At 49.1% G+C, this 21,017-nt stretch overlaps 1 protein-coding gene and 1 long non-coding RNA gene across 3 annotated transcripts in view; both read right to left on the minus strand.

Moving 5' to 3' along the window:
• Positions 1–6,709, minus strand: LOC310701759 (uncharacterized protein). Of its 2 annotated transcripts, XM_083493094.1 has the most exons (4): positions 6,579–6,709; positions 1,619–3,775; positions 394–1,106; positions 1–105 (listed from the first exon to the last, which is right to left on the minus strand). In XM_083493094.1, the coding sequence occupies exons 1-2, from the start codon at positions 6,586–6,588 to the stop codon at positions 2,658–2,660; spliced, it is 1,128 nt and encodes a 375-aa protein (XP_083349220.1). In that variant the 5' UTR covers positions 6,589–6,709; the 3' UTR covers positions 1–105; positions 394–1,106; positions 1,619–2,657. The 2 variants fall into 2 exon arrangements, with proteins under 2 accessions (XP_083349220.1, XP_083349219.1); XM_083493093.1 differs by having other exon boundaries at positions 1–1,106.
• LOC310702267 overlaps positions 1–21,017 on the minus strand; it is a 25,830-nt gene continuing 4,813 nt past the window's right edge. Inside the window, exon 2 of the long non-coding RNA XR_014523419.1 lies at positions 1–97. This is a non-coding gene — a long non-coding RNA (uncharacterized lncRNA). The remainder of the gene's footprint in view (positions 98–21,017) is intronic.

Raw genomic sequence — 21,017 nt, forward strand, 5'->3', positions numbered from 1 at the left:
TTTTAAACTATTTAAAAAATTTATTAAGCAGAGTAATACAAGAACAAAAGTTTTGGCTTACTTTACTAACTGTGCCAGAGAAGATTTTTTTAAAAACCTTGCACGCTGTTCTGGGGGTGTCCCTGACCCTTGGGGTGTGTCGGGGGGAAAGTTTCCTTGCGCTAGCCGTTCCTTGTGCTGGTGTCTGCTAGTGAACAGGTTAGCTGAATCCGGCTGTATATATAAAGGTAAAGGGACTCCTGACCATTAGGTCTAGTCGCGGACGACTCTGGGGTTGCGGCACTCATCTCACTTTACTGGCCGAGGGAGCCGGCGTACAGCTTCCGGGTCATGTGGCCAGCATGACTAAGCCACTTCTGGCGAACCAGAGCAGCACACGGAAACGCCGTTTACCTTCCCGCCGGAGCTGTACCTATTTATCTACTTGAACTTTGACGTGCTTTTGAACTGCTAGGTTGGCAGGAGCAGGGACCAAGCAATGGGAGCTCACCCCGTCCTGGGGATTCAAACCACCAACCTTCTGATCGGCAAGCCCTAGGCTCTGTGGTTTAACTCACAGCGCCACCCATGTCCCATGGCTGTATATATAGATAAAGACACACACACACACACTCTACAGGAATTATTAAGCGATGGCCATAGTCTCTTGGGGCGGGTGGGCGATTATTTGTTTCCTACTTTCCAAGTCATAGAACCAGAGTTGGAAGGGACCCAGGGGTCATCTAGTCATCCCTTTTATTTCATGACCGAGTAACAAAACATAGCCATTCATTTGTTTAAACGTACAGTTCCTCTTCCTTGTTAGACTACTGTACTCCTCCTCTCTTAAGATACAAGACAATGGAAGGTGGCAATTAGAAGCTGGTTGGAGCATGTCCTGTCTCATAAGCAACTGCCTACCATTACCAACATCAGACAGAGGAACCACAGAGAAAAGGAGCTCATTGCAGTGTAAAAACAGCTCTTTTGGTTTCTGTGTACCTCCTGGGGTCTGAAGGTCAACTTTCCCTTCTCTTCCCCCCCCCCCACCAAGAAATTTCAAAGGCTGAATTGGCATCCAAACTAAATGATGCCACGGCTAACCTGCCCCATGGGCTTCAATGGGACTAAAGCAGTGTTTCCCAAGCGTTTTTGGGCAACGGCACACCTGTTTACCGGGAAAAAATCTCGCGGCACACCACCATTAAAGCCCCGCCCCGTGACGTCAGCGCGCAGCGTCACGCCGGGAGGGACGCACAAAAGTTAAAGTTTTTTTCCTTCCCCTTGCCGGGGTGGGAGGAGGCAGCAGAGCGAGGGATTGAGGGACGGCGGCAGCGGCTGTTGTGGCGGTGGCGGCGATAGCGGGCGGAGGAGGAGCCGTCGCCGGGAGTTGCTGCTGCTGCTGTTGCTGCTGCTGCCCGGACATGCCGGCCTCCTCCTCCTCCGCTGTCTCGCGCTCCTCCCTTTTGCGCGCGCTGCCCCGCCGCTCGGCACCAGCACCGCGGAGCCGCCCCCGGCTCGACGCGGATCCTCGCCGCCGCCGCCTCTCGCCGCCCGACTCGCCCGCCTCCCTCCCACGGCACACCAGCCGGTGTCTCACGGCACACTAGTGTGCCGCGGAACACCGGTTGGGAAACACTGGACTAAAGCATGGCTAATTTAAGTTTAGTTACAGTCCCACTTTTCTACTGCAGTTCTCCTGAATTGAGTGGGAACCTCCACACCAATCCTGCGCCATGCACTCCTTGAGTGTTGAGGGTTCAAGTGGGTCCCTGAACTGTGAAAATGCCTCTCATCTATCCAGCTGGAGGAGGAGATGGGCATGGGCTGCATGTATGTAAAAACCTCTGACTTTTGCATTCCTGCAACGTAGCCTACTGAACCAATGCCAGAGGGCACACCTGTGGCTCCGCCCACTCTTTCCTCTGGCTCCACCCACCACCAGCAGGGGGTTCCTGACTGCAGAGGAGGGAGCATAACAACCCTTGGGCTAAAAGAAAAATAGGATTCCCCACTTCTAGAGTATATTCTGCACTTGCACAAGGACACAGGCCAGCGCACCAATTTCAGCAACATTCCATTTTTAAAAAGCACCGCATGCCCAAGTTTCTAGTCCTTAAGACAGCAAAGACAGACACTGCCCACACGTTTCCAGAAGGCAGAAGGGCTGAGCAAGATTTCCAAGGGCCAGAGGGCATAAGCCTCTGCGTCCTGCATCTCTCTCTGCCCTTTTCTATGACCTGCAAAATAGTTATACAAGAAGAGTTTGGATTTGATATCCCGCTTTATTACTACCTGAAGGAGTCTCAAAGCGGCTAACATTCTCCTTTCCCTTCCTCCCCCACAACAAACACTCTGTGACGTGAGTGGGGCTGAGAGACTTCAGAGAAGTGTGACTGGCCCAAGGTCACCCAGCAGCTGCATGTGGAGGAGCGGGGAATCGAACCCGGTTCACCAGATTATGAGTCCACTGCTCTTAACCACGTCAACCATAAGGTACCCAATGCCGCAGAACTCTGCTTTCCTCGGCAAAGGATCTCAGCTGCCTTGGTGCAGAAACTTTCATTTTTCCGGCACACAGAGTTCCTTGACAGTCCCTCCGTGCAAACCACTTTCAGAAGAAAGCCAGATGGCGGCCTCCATAACTTACAGAAGGAGTTCCTTGCGGAAAGCGGCCTTCAGGAAGACTCGACTTCCTGCTCAGCCGGAGCGCCGACGTTCGCGCCCGGGTTTTTGGCGGCGCTTTTGAAGTGGACCCTCCGGTGGCTGACCAGGTGCGAGCTCTGGTTGAACCTCTTCCCGCACTCTGGGCACTCGTACGGCTTCTCGCCTGTGTGGATCCTCTGGTGCTTGTTCAAGTCCGAGTTGCGGATGAAGCTCCTGCCGCACTCGAGGCACTTGAAGGGCCTGTCTCCCGTGTGCATGCGCTGGTGCGCCAGCAGAGCCGAGCTGTAGCTGAAGGTCTTCCCGCAGAGGAGGCACTTGTAGCGCCGGTCTTCCTGGTGGGACTTGCGGTGGACCAGCAGCTGGTGGGTCATGCGGAAGCTGGCGGGGCAGTCGGGGCAAGCGTGCAGCTTCTCCGTGTGCGTCTTCTGGTGGGAGATGAGGTGGGACTTGTGGCCGAAGCGCCGGTCGCACTCGGCGCAGATGTAGGGCTTCTCGCCCGTGTGCGTCCTCTGGTGGGCCGAGAGGTTGGAACTGGTGCTGAAGCACTTGCCGCAGTCCCGGCACGCGTAGGGCTTCTCGCCCGTGTGCGTCCTCTCGTGGGCGCGCAGCTGCGAGCTCTGCCGGAAGCCCCTGCCGCAGATGGCGCACTTGTAGGGCTTCTCGCCCGTGTGGATGCGCCAGTGCTTAATGAGCACCGAGCCTTCGCTGAAGCACCTGCCGCAGTCCGAGCAGACGTAGGACTTCTCCCCGGTGTGCGTCCGGCGGTGCACGATGAGCGCCGAGCTGGTGTTGAAGCTCTTCCCGCAGTCGGTGCATTTGTACGGCTTCTCCCCCGTGTGGAGCCTCCGGTGGGTCAGCAGGCTGGAGCTGTGGCGGAAGCTTTTCTCACACACGTCGCATTTGAACGGCCGGTCGTTCGCGCGCATCCTCGGGGGGCCGTTCTCGTAGTCGAAACAAAGGTCTCCCGCAAACGTGTCCCGGCGGGCTTCCAGGCCCCTCTTACAGGCTTCAGGCTGCTCAGAGTCTGGAAAATCCTCGCTCCCTTCTGATAACGTCTCGTGCAATTGTTCAGCATCCGCTTGCCCGGGAGGTGGTGCCTCATTTTCTCTTTTGATCCAGTCTTCGCCGGCTGGAAGAAAGATTACCATCAGTCATTCCCTCTCCACAATGCGGCCACAAGCTACTGGGAGGAAAGGGTGTTACAAACTGGAAAAGATAGTGAACTTTCAAGGAGGACTTGAGAGGTCAAGATTGTGCTGAGGTGCCCAACTCTAGGGCCACTAGGAAATAGTCAGATTTTACCTGTATAAAAAACTCTCTCTTGCACAGAAACTTATTTTTTTACTCCTTGCACCTTGGTTTCTAGATACACTATTAAATCTCCCATCTTGCCTTCCCCCCAACACAGCAAATCATCACCCACCACAAGTGGGGTGGGAAACCTCCGGTTTGCAGGCCAAATTTGGCCAGCCAGATAAAAAAGTCTGCCAATCCTTGCAAAGCCCAGGCTTGAACTGCCCTGCCTACCAGCTGATGGGCAGCCAATGCAAGCCTTCTCGGTTCGGCTGTGCACATGAGCTCCTCGCAGGGAACTCATGCGCACATCCCATCCCTGCAGAAGCCGGACATGAACTTCCCACATACCAGCTGATGGGCAGGGAGTTCAAGCTTCCAGAGCACCTCACGGAGCTCTCTGCAAGCTATTTGCGGTGATTTGAAGTCACTGTCTCCCTGCATCCCCTGAACTGAGTTAAGGGAGTCAATGGTAGGGAAACAAGAAGAGGGCCAGTTGAGAAAGGGGGGGAAAGGGATGGGGCAGGAGGATACCTAGCGGAAGCAGAGGGCTCTGCCTCGGTTAATTATACTTTGACCTAACTACACTTTCCAGATGTAAGCATCACTAGTGTGATGCATATTGTGATTTGCTTTTCATTTTTAAGAGACCCAGATAATATTTTTTCAAGTGCTTTGAAAGTGGACTCTCTAGTTCCTAATGAGAAGCCTGACAAGTGCCCCGTGCTGATGCTCTAGTGTGAATTCCCAATGAAGTGTCCTCTGCTCTCGAGGCACTCAAAAGGCCTGTCTCCAGCAAGCATCCTCAGATAACCAGCTGCAAGCGCAGCCCTTGACTACAAGATTGTTTTCCTGACTGTCCCCTTAGGTACTTAAATGAAAGGCTGGTGCAACTGAATGCGTGTGAAATCTCGCCACTTAAGGACCCAAAACAGACTCTCCCCAATGTGCCCTTTTGGATGAAAAAGGGAATCTTAAACACAGTTTACTTACAACTCCCATTTTGGAAACTTCTTACCTGCTGACACATTTAGTTCAGACGCTCACTGTGCCACTTTTTGTTCTGCCTGATGAGGAGCTTTGCGTTACTCAGAAAGCTTGCCCACTTTTGATTAGTCCAATAGCCTCCTTACCTATTTTCTGATTTTAGGCGACAATCCTATACCCACCTGGGAACAAGCCCCAGTGAACTAAGTTGGACTTACTTCTGAGCAGACACGTCTAAGGCTGCGCTGTCAGAGGCACATCCTCCAAACTGCCTTGTCCCTTGAAAATCACTAGTGGGATCAGCGTACTTTTTCTAATGTGATGAATAACAAGGCTGGGTATTCGTTATCCTAACACATCTACAGATTGAGGTTGAATCCTGACAAGACAGAAGTACTGTTCTTGGGGGACAGAAGGCGGGCAGGTGTGGAGGATTCCCTGGTCCTGAATGGGGTAACTGTGCCCCTGAAGGACCAGGTGCGCAGCCTGGGAGTCATTTTGGACTCACAGCTGTCCATGGAGGCACAGGTCAAATCTGTGTCCAGGGCAGCTGTTTACCAGCTCCATCTGGTACGTAGGCTGAGACCCTATCTGCCTGCGGACTGTCTCGCCAGAGTGGTGCATGCTCTGGTTATCTCCCGCTTGGACTACTGCAATGCACTCTACGTGGGGCTACCTTTGAAGGTGACTCGGAAACTACAACTAATCCAGAATGCGGCAGCTAGACTGGTGACTGGGAGCGGCCGCCGAGACCATATAACACCGGTCTTGAAAGACCTGCATTGGCTCCCAGTACGTTTCCGAGCACAATTCAAAGTGTTGGTGCTGACCTTTAAAGCCCTAAACGGCCTCGGTCCAGTATACCTGAAGGAGCGTCTCCACCCCCATCGTTCTGCCCGGACGCTGAGGTCCAGCGCCGAGGGCCTTCTGGCGGTTCCCTGATTGCGAGAAGCAAAGCTACAGGGAACCAGGCAGAGGGCCTTCTCGGTAGTGGCGCCCGCCCTGTGGAACACCCTTCCAGCAGATGTCAAGGCGATAAACAACTACCTGACATTCAGGAGACATCTTAAGGCAGCCCTGTTCAGGGAAGTTTTTAACGTGTGATATTTTATTGTATTTTTGGTTTTTATGGAAGCCGCCCAGAGTGGCTGGGGAGGCCCAGCCAGATGGGCGGGGTATAAATAATAAATTATTATTATTATTATTATTATTATTATTATTATTATTATTATTATCTATAGGTGAAGCAAGGATTCTAACCCGGGTACGCATCACCAATGGCACAGCCACGGAAGGATCCTTAGTCCAAATTAATTGCAAGCATGGGTCTTGAGAGTAGGCAAAGATAAACTCAAAATTAAAGTAAAAACATCTCAACAGCGTGAACACTGGAGGCGTTCCTGGGGCATCAAAAGACCAGCAAAGGCTGGGCAAGGAAAGATGTCAAATGACGTGCGTTTTAAGTCTCCCGGTAGAGGTTTTAAGATGCGGGGTTCTGTGTTTGCCCTTGATGTGAAATCTGCAACCCTTGGCCGGCCCTGCTGCCTCAAGAGTCGCCTGCAAAAATACTCCAGCAATAACCGGATCACCATCAGTTTTCTTTTTTCTTTTTTGGCCGGGGGGGCACCCACAAACTTGCCTCAGGCACTTACCGGGGTCCATTCCTATATGTATATATGTATATATGCGTCTGCCTGGGTTTTATCCTGGGGAGAAGCAGGGGTGCAGCGCAGCGGAGCGAACACCCAACCCGGAGCCAGACTGTGACCGCATTCCTGTGGCCTTTTGTACGGCCCCCGCTAAGCACCATGGGAAATGTAGTCCTGGTGGGCAAAGAGGGGGGCGCATCGCTCTCGAGGCATTCTGGGAATTGAAGTTCGGCTCGGACTGGACTCTTCCCCCCGGCTCGTCGCTTTGCAGACTCGTTGGAAAGTGGTGCTTAATTGAAACGGGTGGGGGAAATGTGGGAAGAAGATCCAACACTTTTGTAGGGAGCAGACCTGCACCTGAACTCACTTTCCCGTGGGCCCTGAGTGCGAGTGCTGCTGGGTGTTCGAGATGCACTCTGCACATGCTTAAAGGGCACTCTTCTCTATTGTTCGCATGCTCCAAGCCTGCGTGCCGGTAGTGCTCCCATCCTGGGCTCGGGCAAATAATATAAAAACCTGGTGGAAACCGACTGAAACAAGAGCTGGAAAAACTGAGATGGCATGCAAAAGAAAAATGCAAAAATGAGGGCCAGGGAGAGCGCCCCTCTTGATCACCACCTCCTCTTCACTTAGCAAAAGACACACAAAAACCCCCGTGCATATGATTTGCAGATGGGAAAACATAGGCACGTGAACTTTCTTGTATGAGCTCCATAGTGAAAAAGAATAATAGCAATTTAGGAGCGAAAAGCTGGGTGTTTTGCGTTTCCTTCCAATTGTAAACTCCACTTGCATGTATAGATTTAAGAAACGCGTTTTCGGGGTAGTGGTGTTTTTGCAGCTGTCACAACTGCCGAGGCCACTGGTCATTTTGGGGATTTGCTCCTAACGAAATACAGCAAGAACGGAAGAACTGAAAAAGCAAAAGCATGCGCCCAACGTGGGGCTCGAACCCACGACCCTGAGATTAAGAGTCTCATGCTCTACCGACTGAGCTAGCCGGGCGGCTGATGCTTTTGGCTGCAAGTACTCTAGTTAATATGCAATTATTGCCTTCTCGGAGCTTTTCCAACATAGAATTACCGTAAATATGTTGTTCAGTGTGAATCATATAGTCAATGCAGTACTAGCTTAGCATATTACTCTAGTGTGCAGGAATTGAGCCATGCCAACGCGTTGTTTGGTGGTTTAAAAATAAAAATTAAACGAGTTGCCTCTCATAGAAAATAGTAAAGCCCCGTTTCTCAAATCATCCCAAATTCTTTTCCGTTGTTTTTTATCATGTACTCACAATTTATTAACTATTAGCAGTGCTTTTTTTCTTTAAAAAACCTTTAGGGGTACTCTCATTTTGACTCAAGAAAATCATCATTTTACAGTTCAAATCGGGAGAAATAAATACAGTAAATGGACAAAAGTACAAAAGTACAAAGATTCACAAAATGTGCGTGTCCCCCCCCCCCGAAAAAGCACTATTAGATTTCTCACTGCCGCTACAAACGTCGCCTTATTTTGAAGATTTGCACGTTTAAGGCTGTGATTTACGTATATTCCCATTGTGTGTATCCAGATTAATATTTTTGCGGGAAAAGCTATTTATAAAGTGCGCAGTGTTAACAACTGCAAAAAAAAAGACAAAGAAGAGGTCTTTTGGGGGAAAAAACCGATTGCTGTTTCTGCCCGGTTTCGAACCGGGGACCTTTCGCGTGTGAGGCGAACGTGATAACCACTACACTACAGAAACCAGCTGGCTACCAACTTTTCATATACACTACAATACTCTGAAAATAGAAAGAAAGGCTGAACAAAACCAGTTTTGAATTTTTTGCTGCTGCATAACTTTCCATGGGAACAAAGCTGATCAGTAGAAGGGCTTCATAATGTTCTGAAGAAAAACCATAAGTGAAAAGCATCAGTGCCTGAGATCTTATGTTGCTTTGCAATTTTTCACATGGGGTGGGAAGGTCATTTTGTCATTGGCAGTGATAATGACACAGAGAAAGTGTTGATAACACAGACATCCAGGCATTTGTAAGTCAATTAACACATGTAGCGAAATAAAAACACATTGTGAATTTGCATACTGGGATAATATTTAATCAGATGAAATGGTCTGTAGCCCATGTTTAAGGTAACAGAAGACTCTTTGTTATTATGTCCCTAAGAACAGTGTTATTTTAGGGATGGAGAATGGAAAGCTCAGCACAAAATCAGAAGCCGTCCAAGAGAATCAATTGCCTGAATTCACTGGACATCACTGGTTTGAAAAAGCCATTGTGGGATTGCATGGTGAATTATGTCCATTGGTGGTAGGGTTTAAGGGGGGGGGGCAGGTAGAGGAAGGAAGGAGAAAGCTGATGCTGGAAGTGATACTATTTTTCTGGTGGAGCCTTAGTCGATGACAGTAGTTTATAGTGCAGTGTTGTTCTGTCATATTCTGTCCCTGTTGTAGGCTGGACTGATGCAGAGCAGCGTAAACGTTACAAGTCAGGGGTTGGCTTAAATCTGCAGGGGTCTGCATAAAAGGCGGATCTACACGGATCCTCATGGATCCTCCACTTTTTTAAAAATAATTCCAACAAATGCAGTGTCAAATCACACCTAGAAGGCACGCCTACAAACTGGACTATAAAAAACGTGGATCCAACACTTTGCCGCGCTGCAGTACCATAAAAACATGGATCCGAGGCACGGATCCTCATGAATTCATATGATTTTTATATTGAAACAAAATAAAAACACCATGCTACTGTAGACCACATCTTAGTCTGTAGGAGGAACCAAAAAAATCACGCATCCACTGTTTCGTGGTGCCGCAATGGCGCAAAAACATGGTTAAAAAACACGGATCCTCATGAATCCTCATGATTTTTGCACTAGATCAGCCCAAACTCACTTTCAAATTACACATCATGTCCAGGGGCACAACATCCACCACAGAAATCACGGATCCATGGCTTCCTAGCCATACCATGGCCCAAAAACGTGGTTTTCAAGAACAGATCCTCATGGATCCTCACACTTTTTGCATTGGACCAACCCAAACTCACTGTCAAATCACACATCATAGCCAGGGGCACAGCCTACACCACAAAAATCTCAGATCCACGCCTGCCTGACCACGCCCTGGCCCAAAAACGTGGTTCCGAAGCACGGATCCTCATGAATCCTCATGATTTTTGCACTAGATCAACCCAAAGTCACCATCAGATCAAACATCATGGCCATGGGCACAGCATCCACCACAAAAATCACGGATCCACAGCTTCCTGGCGAAACCGTGGCCCAAAAACGTGGTTTTGAAGCACGGATCCTCATGGATCCTCACGCTTTTTGCATTGGGCTGCCCCAAACTCACCGTCAAATCACACATGATGTCCGGAGGCACAGCCTGCCCCACAAAAATCACGGATCCACGGCTTCCTGGCCACTCCATGGCCCAAAAACGTGGTTTTCAAGCACGGATCCTCATGGATCCTCACGCTTTTTGCATTGGGCTACCCCAAACTCACCTTCAAATCACACATCATTCCCAGGGGCACAGTTTACACCACAAAAATCACGGATCCACGGCTTCCTGGCCACTCCATGGCCCAAAAACGTGGTTTTCAAGCATGGATCCTCATGGATCCTCACGCTTTTTGCATTGGGCCAACCCAAACTCACTGTCAAATCACACATCATTCCCAGGGGCACAGCCTGCACCACAGAAAACTCGGATCCACGGCTTCCTGGTCACTCCATGGCCCAAAAACGTGGTTTTCAAGCACGGATCCTCATGGATCCTCACGCTTTTTGAATTGGGCCAACCCAAACTCACTGTCAAATCACACGTCATAGCCAGGAGCAGAGCCTGCACCATAAAAATTATGGATACACGGCTTCCTGGCAGCGCCATGGCCCAAAAAGGTAGTTTTGAAGCACGGATCCTCAAGGATCCTCACTCTTTTCGCATTGGGGCTCCCCAAACTCACCATCAAATCACACATCATAGCCACGGGCACAACTCACAAATCATGAGTTGCACTACAAAAATCACAAAAATCCCCTTACCTGCACTGTTAATGTCACCACTGCAATATTATTATTAGAGCCGATAGGAGAATATATGACTACCGTATTTTTCGCTCTATAGGACAACTTTTTACCCTCCAAAAATTAAGGGGAAATGTGTGTGCGTCCTATGGAGTGAATGCAGGCTCCTTGGCTTCAGCGATAGCAACACGCAGCCTCCGAAGCGCAGAGGGAGCGCTCCCTCCACGCTCCAGAGGCTACGCGTTGCTTTCGCTGAAGCCTGGAGAGCGAGAGGGGTCGGTGCGCACCGACCCCTCTCGCTGTCCAGGCTTCAGGGATAGCAGCCTGAAGCCTTTGGAGCACAGTGCAAGTTCCTGCTGATCTCCGAAGGCTTGTGGTAAGCCGCCTGAAGCCTGGAGAACGAGAGGGGTCGGTGCACACCGATCCCTCTTGCTCTCCAGGCTTTGCTTCTCTGGAGAGGCACTGCACAATGTTTCCTCTCTGCGCAGCGCCCCTTCAGTGAAGCTGGAGGAGAAATGGAAGGGGCTCCGTTTCTCATCCCGCTTCGCTGAAGGGGCGCTGAGCGGAGAGGGGGAGAATTTTTTTTCCCTTGTTCTCCCCCTCCTATGGTTCGGTGCGTCCTATAGAGTGAAAAATACGGTATATATTGTACCAAGATATGGTTCATCTTCAAGAACAGATCAAATACATGCCAAAGTATTAAAGAGGAGAAAAAATATGAAACTGCTTACATACTGTCAACTAATATCCAGATTCAAGAAAGACTGTATGGCAAACATACAGTGAAAATCAGTGAAAAGATAGAATTTGAGTCCATCATAACAGAGTTCTACCTTCTGGGTAAAATTTATAAACTATTACTCAAATATGACACCAAGCCCGAACAAGCAAAACCTTATATGACAAAATGGATGCAAAAATTTTAAGAGCAGTTCACAGTAGAACAGTGAGAACAATTATGAATAAAGGAATAAAATTTACTGCAAATTAAGCCCTAAAACAAAATTGGTACAGTGGAACCTCGGGTTGCAGACATAACCCGTGACTGAGGCACGTCCGCAACCCACAGCATTCGCATCCTGAAGCGCCACGTCTGCACAGGCACTGGTGCAATTTGGCGCTTCTGCGCATATGAAAGACCCAGTTCTCTGAGTGCATGTTCTGGAAGCTGGGCAATAGGGGCAGTACAGGATTCCTTTTGGTGTACTGACCTCCCCGCTGCACCAAGGATTCCCTGCCCGAGCTGCTTCAGGTCATCGCGGATGTTCTCCTGGAGATACCTAGTTTGGTTGTCCTAGGGGATTTTAACATCCATGCCAACATGACCTTACAAGGGGCTGCTTGGGACTTCGTGGAAAGCATGGCCTCCATGGGGCTGTCCCTGAATAAGTTTGGCCCAACTCATAGTCACGGACATGCCTTAGACCTAGTGTTCACCAATAGTGACATGGGTGATATGACACTAGGTAAAAGTGAAACAAAAGAAGTGCCATGGTCAGATCACTTCCTGGTGCGACTGGACTTCTCCGTGACCCTTCTCCTCTGCAGGGAGGTGGGACCAATGCGGATGGTCTGCCCCCGCCACTTAATGAATCCAAATGGTTTCCAGAGAGTGGTAGGGCATGCTTTATCCCATGTTGATGGCCTTTCAGCTGATTCCCTGGTGGCCCGCTGGAATGTGGAGTTGACCAGGGCTATCGACTGTCTGGCTCCGAAGCGCCCTCTCCGACTGCATGGAGCCCTGACAGCCCCGTGGTTTTCTTTGGAGCTGCAGGTGAGGAAACAATCGCTGAGACGGCTCGAGTGCCAGTGGCAGAAAACTCATTCTGAATTGGACCGGACACAGGTTAGAGCTCAATGTCGAGCCTACCAAGTGGCGATAGCAATGGCGAAGAAGACTTTCTTCACCGTCTCTATAGCATCTACAGAAAATAGTAGCAGGAGACTCTTTCAGGTGGTTTGCAATTTAATGGAACCACCTTTACCACCGGGGCCTTGTAAAGACCCCAAGACCTCCTGCAACAATTTTTCAAATTTTTATGCAGATAAAGTTGCTCATATTCGGAAAGAGGTAGACACCACCGTGGGAGCAGGGTCAGGGCGAGAGAGTGCTAGAGCCCTGTCTGGTCAAGTTGCATGGAATCAATTTCAATCCGTTACCCCCGAGGATGTTGACAGGCTGCTTGGATGCGTGAAACCAACCACCTGTCTCCTTGATCCTTGCCCATCCTGGCTAATAAAAGCAAGCCGGGAAGGGCTGGGCAATGGGCTCTGCGGGGTGGTGAATGCTTCCCTCTGTGAGGGGGCATTCCCAGACCAGCTGAAAGAGGCGGTCATTAAACCGCTTCTTAAAAAAACATATTCAGACCCGGCCAGTATGGCCAACTATCGCCCAGCCTCAAATCTTCCATTCTTGGGCAAGGTGATTGAGCGGGTGGTTGCTGAACAACTCCAGGCACGCCTGGAGGATGCAGACCATTTGGATCCCTTCCAATTGGGATTCAGGTCTCCTCATGGGACTGAAACTGCCTTGGTCGCGACAATCGATCATAACATCCTTCTGGACCGTCTAGAGGAGCTGGGAGCTGAGGGCATTGTTATACAGTGGTTCTGCTCCTTCCTCCTGGGCTGTGTCCAGAAAGTTGTGGTGGGGGATGAGTGTTCAGACTTACTTGTGGGGTGCCTCGGGGTTCCGTCCTCCCCTCCATGCTTTTTAACATCTACAGGAAGCTGCTGGGAGAGATCATCAGGGGGTTTGGGCTTGGTGTCCATCAATATGCGGATGATACCCAACTCTACCTCTCTTTCAACTCAGAACCAGTGAAGGTGGTGAAGGTCCTGTGTGAGTGCTTGGAGGCGGTTGGAGGATGGATGGCAGCTAGTGGATTGAGGTTGAATTCTGACAATAATGAAGTTCTGTTCTTGGGGGACAGGGGGTGGGCTGGTGTGAAGGACTCCCTGGTCCAGAATGGGGTAACTGTGCCCCTGAAGGGCCAGGTGCACAGCCTGGGAGTCATTTTGGACTCACAGCTGTCCATGGACGCACAGGTCAATTCTGTATCCAGGGCAGCTGTCTACCAGCTCCATCTGGTACGCAGGCTGAGACCCTACCTGCCCGGAGACTGCCTCACTAGAGTGGTGCATGCTCTTGTTATCTTCCGCTTGGACTACTGCAATGTCCTCTACGTGGGGCTACCTTTGAAGGTGACCCAGAAACTACAACTAATCCAGAACGCAGCAGCTAGTCTGGTGACTGGGAGTGGCCACCAAGACCATATAACACATGTCCTGAAAGACTTACATTGGCTCCCAGTACATTTCTGAGCACAATTCAAAGTGTTGGTGCTGACCTTTAAAGCCCTAAACGGCCTCGGCCCAGTATACCTGAAGGAGCGTCTCCACGCCCATCATTCTGCCCAGACACTGATGTCCAGCACCAAGGGCCTTCTGGTGGTTCCCTCACTGTGAGAAGCAAAGTGACAAGGAACCAAGCAGAGGGCCTTCTTGGTTGTGGCGCCTGCCCTGTGGAATGTCCTCCCATTAGATGTCAAAGAGATAAACAACTACCTGACATTTAGAAGACATCTGACGGCAGCCCTGTTTAGGGACGTTTTTAATGTGTGACTTTTTAATGTATTTTTATTTCATTTTTTGGGAAGCCACCCAGAGTGGCTGGGGAAACCCAGCCAGATGGGCAGGGTACAAATATATTTGTTGTAGTAGTAGTAGTAGTAGTAGTAGTAGTAGTAGTAGTAGTACTAGTAGTAGTAGTAGTACTTTGTAGGATTTGATAATCTTTATAGGTCTATCTATCTATCTATCTATCTATCTATCCCCTCCCCCGTTTCCCTTTCTGTACTTCCTTATCCTTATAAAATTGAATATATATATATTTTTAAAATTTACGGCTCCACAGTTCTCTGGGTCGCCCCATATTCATTACCCAACCACCTATGCTGCTCATGGCCAGATCACTTTGGGGCACTGCCATGCTGTAAAAAGATTCTCATGAAGCACAGATCCCCATGGATCCTTAGGTTTTTTTTATGTTTGGTCACCCTGAAATCACTATCAAATCACACCTGATGTATATGACCACAGAACAAACCACAAAAACCACAGAGCACAGCCAAGGAACAAACACTATATTAAATACTTTAATCCTCATGGATCGGCATGATTGTTAAATGGACTCCACCAAATTATATTGTAAGATCACACCAATGTCCATGGAATGACCGAAATACAAACGCTATCTGAAATGGTTCTGCATTAGCAAGAACATTGAAATAAAATGACATTCATATTCATAGCTTCCACTGTGAAGAACTGCACCTGGAAATTTTTGACACTGCTAAACCTCAAGAATGTCCAAGGCAGAGATTGTGATGATCTTACCTGTGAATGTAAATTATCAAACCAAGTAGATGGTGACCACCAAAGTAACCATGAAAAACAATCACCTGTCTTGCGTCAATTCAGCTACAAATGGTTTTGGGACAAAAGTTGGTTGCTTTGCAGGGGTAGTAATTATAAATGGAGGTTTAACTGCAAGTTTTTTTGAGAACAGATTTTGTCAGTGCAAACCCTGAAATAGGGGGTTTCCAACGTGGTGCCCATGGGAATCATGTTGCCTGCTGACAGCTTTCCTGGAGTCCACCACGTGTTTTTAGAAAAAGAACAGGATTAGTGGTGAATTGTGCCCAGCATGACTTCAGATTGTTCATAGTACATTTGATTGACTACAGGGGCATATGAAGGGGCAGCGGGGTGATGGTGCCCCAGGGTGCCATGCTGGGGGGAGAGTGACAGTAAGGTCGCTGTACTGGCTGCCGCTCTTGCGGCAACTGTACAGGCAACCCCTCTCGCAGCGACCGTATGGGCCATACGGGCAGCTGCTCTCACGGTGACTGTACAGGCTGCTGCTCGCGTAGCGTCCGTACAGGCAGCTCCTCTCACGGCGGCCGTACAGGCTGTATGGGCAGCCGCTCTCCTGGCGACCATACGGGCAGCCATGCATGCACAGTCCGTACAGGACATCATCCAGGACTTGTTACCATATTATAGCTGCCACAAAATCTATCGGCATGCCACCAGAACCAGGGAGGCCTTGCCAGTTGCAGCTCACACAGTTGAAGTGAAATAAAAGACAGAAGAGTAGATCGGGAAGAAAGTTCCCCAGACTGCAGGAAAAGATAACAGTAGCTCTAGCAGCTGATTCAGTGCAGGCTGCTGAGGGGTTTGACTCCTTAAGATCACCAACTGACTATGAGACACCTGGAAAGCACTCAGCCTCAGATGACCTCCATGCCAAAAGGTGGGAAAGAGGATTTGACAGTGACCAATATTGATTATTTTGATAGCAGCCCCATATTCTCAACACAAAGTGAGAAGTGTTTGGACAAATCACTGATTTGTACATCAGTTCCCCCATGGCACAACTGTACCTTCCCCACACTCAGTCTACAAACCATGGGACTTGGGTTCAGTTGGCAACATCTGTGTGTATGACTATGACATAAACACACTGAAAGGATCAAACTGGATAAATGATCACATAATAGATGCCTTTCTTGCCTCCAGGGTGATCATGGCCAAAGAGCTAGGTCACAATGGAACAATTTTCCTACTTACCGTACTTGCCACTTCATGCAGATATGTCAAAGATTGCCAGTGCAAGCTCTGAAGAACTGTTTTAGATTTGGAGTGCTAAAGAAAGATGTTTTGATTATTCCAGTAAATGACAGAGAAGTCCACTGGAAACTGATAGTAATCATTTTTAAAAGGAAGACCATGCTCTATCTAGATTCCAAACATGGATTGAACCACTCTGTGATTGATGCAATAACATCCTTCTTAGCATGTCTGTATGAGATGGATTCAAAATATCCCTATAGTTTTGCAGCTGATCATTTTTTGCACCAACTGATATACCCAGGCAAGGTACCGTAATTCCAGTGACTACGGTCCTTTCACATGTACCATTGCCCATCTGATTGCTTCTGCTGCCCAATTACAGTTCATACAAAAGGATATGGCTGCCATTAGACCCTGGATTGCAAAAGAAATAATACAGTACTGTGGGAAAACCTATTTTGAAGGACAAGACAAATATTTTCAAGTGGAAATTGATGCTGTTCCTCCCAAGAAGAGACAAATCTTGAACGAGAGTTACATTACTGTGTCTCGATCATGCCCAGAGGGATGGAAGGATACACTAGCCTATTGCTCTGATATCCTTGTTTGAAGGCTGCTGGTCACTATGTTTCTTGAAGGAAGGGTGCAGGAGGCCCAGTGGTGACCTAACTATGGCTTACTGTGAAGGAAACTGCAAGGACTGGTACCACTGCTTTCGCATAGGCATTGATTCAAAAGATCTTCCAGAGGTTTTTGTGTGTCCAGACTGTCAATCCACTGTGGCCAAATAGATTTTGAAACTGCGAACTGTCATATTCCACAGGTTGGTATAATACAGCAAAATCCAAACATATAGTTTTCATCATCATGGCAGGGATGGTCCTTTTCCATAGAATTCTTATTTATGGAGTTAGTTTTTATATCCTGCTTTTCTCTACTTGAAGGAGTCTCAAAGTGGCTAAAAATCTCCTTTCCCTTCCACCCCCACAACAGACACCTTGTGAGGTAGGTGGGGCTGAGAGAGTTCAGAGAGAAGTGTGACTGGCCCAAGGTCACCCAGCAGCTGCATGTGGAGGAGCGGGGAACCCTGGGCGTGGTAATCCAGTCAGGGAAAAAGGGAGGCATACTATGTTTAGGGCACCGTTTCCAGCCCCTTCCCCTTTTCGGGGTGAGCATAGTGGATCCTAAAAAGGGCTGCTCAGTCATGGATACAGCTGCTGAGCTGCTCAACGGCCTCATTCCTTGAGTCAGAACGACTGACCGCCCATGTGTCGGTTCATGACTAGGGGCTTCACATTCCTGCCCCCGTAGCCATTTAGTGATGGCCATGGGGGGAGGGTTTGGGGAGGTTGGGTTTGGTTTTTGGAAGACGCCTGTGCGTGAATTTGTTTTATGTGTGTAGATTAGTGCACGCTGACCAACGCACAGTCTTCGCAGTAGGGCTCTGTTCTGATGGCATGAGTAGTCATGACAAACTGGTGGATCCTATCTGCTGCAGCCTTCATCCGCCTTCAGAGCCGTTGTAACACACTGCTTGTTATCACCCGCCTGTTCTGCCGTTGAGGACTTCTTGGATCATTCTTTGTCTAACTCCTTCCCTGTTATGTACTAAGCTTGGATCCTAGAACAATAGGCAAGTAGGATCCTAGAATGCAAGAACTGATTGGCTTGCAGGAAAAGACCAATCAGGCTCCAGGAGGGAAGCAGAATCAGCTAGTCAGACGGGACTCATTGTGTAAATAATGTATATAAAAGCCTGAGGTTTGGGGGGAAATTCAATCACTGTTTTACAAGCTGCAATAAAGAGCATGAAATCACTACAGGACTCTGAGCATATTTAATTTTCTTTGACCTTACCACCTTGGGTGACCCTGCTGGGAGTACGAGATTCCCAATGGCTTCACTCACAAGGGTCATAGGAATGTGCAAGCCCACTCACCATGACAAGTGAGAGAACTGAGATAGATTGCACTGAGCCCTGGTTCTCATTAGACAAAGCGTTCCACCAAAAAGGCTCTGGCTCTGGTTGAGGACAGCTGGATATGTTTTGGGCCAGGGACCACCAGTAGGTAGCTGTTAGATGAGCGTCACACTCATGGGGGGTGTATTGGAAGATAATTCCCACAGATAAGAAAGGTCACAGACTGTTTAGGGCTTTAAAGATTAGCACCAAAACATTGAACCTAATTCGATACTCCACCTGGAGCCAATCCAGCTGATGAACAACCAACTGAATGTGGGCTCTCCACAAAGTCCAAGTAAGAACTCATGCATCTGCATTTTAGACCATTTGGAGTTTCTGGAGCAGTCTCAAGGGTAGCCCTGCATATCTATCTCTCTCACTCTCTCTCTCTCTCTCTATCACATTTATACCCTGCACTCCCCGGCTCAGGTGTACAGCAAGTTAAAGTAGTCTAGTCTGCAGGTGACTACTGCATGGATCACCATGGCTAGGTTGGAAAGGGACAGGTACGGTACCGATCTCCTAACCTGATATAGATTCAAAAATTCCAGTTTGGCTACATTTGTGACCAATGCCTCCATAGAGACAGAAGCATCCAGGATCACACCGGGACTCCTGATAGCAGCTACAGGTGACTATTGCGCCCCATGAAGACCTGGGAGCTGGCAAACCAAACAGAAATTATTCTGGCCCAGCCATTGGACGCCCATCCTTAAAGGATAGAGATTCAGCCGACTCCGTTTCCTCCATCCCAGCACACCCACCTAAAAATTGGCCAATATATCCAGGGTAGCATCTGGCCAGGGCCATGAAGCAGTAGATCCATGATGTTTGTGGTCAGATCTGTGGTTATGTACAAGATATGTGAATAAAGGGTGAATTTGGGGTTCCCCAATGCAAAAAGGGTGATGATCCATGAGGATCTGTGCTTCAAAACCATGTTTTTGAGCCATGGAGTGGCCAGGAAGCCATGGATCCGTGATTTTTGTGGTGCAGGCTGTGCCCCTGGCTATGATGTGTGATTTGATGGTGAGTTTGGGCTGATCTAGTGCAAAAAGTGTGAGGATCCATGAGGATCTGTGCTTCAAAACCACCTTTTTTGGTCCACAATATGGCCAGGAAGCCGTGGATCTGAGTTTTTTGTTGTGCAGGCTGTGCCCCTGGACATGATGTGTGATTTGACAGTGAGTTTGGGTTGGCCCAAAGCAAAAAGTGTGATGATCCATGAGGATCCGTGCTTCAAAACCACGTTTTTGGGCCACGGTATGGCCAGGAAGCCGTGGATCCGTGATTTTTGTGGTGGATGTTGTGCCCCTGGGAATGATGTGTGATTTGACAGTGAGTTTGGGTTGGCCCAATGCAAAAAGCGTGTGGATCCATGAGGATCCATGCTTCGAAACCACGTTTTTGGGCCATGCCGTTGCCAGATAACCGTGGATCTGATTTTTTTGTGGTGGATGCTGTGCCCCTGGACATGATGTGTGATTTGACAGTGAGTTTGGGTTGGCCCAATGCAAAAAGTGTGGGATCCATGAGGATCCGTGCTTGAAAACCACGTTTTTGGGCCATGGAGTGGCCAGGAAGCCGTGGATCTGTGATTTTTGTGGTGTAAGCTGTGCCCCTGGGAATGATGTGTGATTTGACGGTGAGTTTGGGGCAGCCCAATGCAAAAAGCGTGAGGATCCATGAGGATCCGTGCTTGAAAACCACGTTTTTGGGCCATGGAGTGGCCAGGAAGCCGTGGATCTATGATTTTTGTGGTGGATGCTGTGCCCCTGGCCATGATGTGTGATTTGACAGTGAGTTTGGGTTGGCCCAATGCAAAAAGCGTGAGGATCCATGAGGATCCGTGCTTGAAAACCACGTTTTTAGGACATGGAGTGGCCAGGAAGCCGTGGATCCGTGATTTTTGTGGTGTAAGCTGTGCCCCTGGGAATGATGTGTGGTTTGAAGGTGAGTTTGGGGTAGCCCAATGCAAAAAGTGTGGGATCCATGAGGATCCGTGCTTGAAAACCACGTTTTTGGGCCACAGAGTGGCCAGGAAGCCGTGGATCCGTGATTTTTGTGGTGCATGCTGTGCCCCTGGAAATCATGTGTGATTTGACGGTGACTTTGGGCTGATATAGTGCAAAAAGGGTGAGGATCCATGAGGATCCGTGCTTGAAAACCACGTTTTTGGGCCATGGGGTGGCCAGGAAGCTGTGGATCTGTGATTTTTGTGGTGGATGCTGTGCCCCTGGCCATGATGTGTGATTTGACAGTGAGTTTGGGTTGGCCCAATGCAAAAAGCGTGAGGATCCATGAGGATCCGTGCTTGAAAACCACGTTTTTGGGCCATGGAGTGGCCAGGAAGCCGTGGATCCGTGATTTTTGTGGTGTAAGCTGTGCCCCTGGGAATGATGTGTGATTTGAAGGTGAGTTTGGGGTAGCCCAATGCAAAAAGCGTGAGGATCCATGAGGATCTGTGCTTGAAAACCACGTTTTTGGGCCATGGAGTGGCCAGGAAGCCGTGGATCCGTGATTTTTGTGGGGCAGGCTGTGCCTCCGGACATCATGTGTGATTTGACGGTGAGTTTGGGGCAGCCCAATGCAAAAAGCGTGAGGATCCATGAGGATCCGTGCTTCAAAACCACCTTTTTGGGCCACGGTTTCGCCAGGAAGCCGTGTATCCGTGATTTTTGTGGTGGATGCTGTGCCCATGGCCATGATCTTTGATCTGATGGTGACTTTGGGCTGATCTAGTGGAAAAATCATGAGGATCCATGTGGATCCGTGTTTTTTAACCATGTTTTTGCGCCCCTGCGCCC

Source organism: Podarcis liolepis (assembly GCF_965112155.1).
Source record: "Podarcis liolepis genome assembly, chromosome: 2".
Taxonomy (NCBI): domain Eukaryota; kingdom Metazoa; phylum Chordata; class Lepidosauria; order Squamata; family Lacertidae; genus Podarcis; species Podarcis liolepis.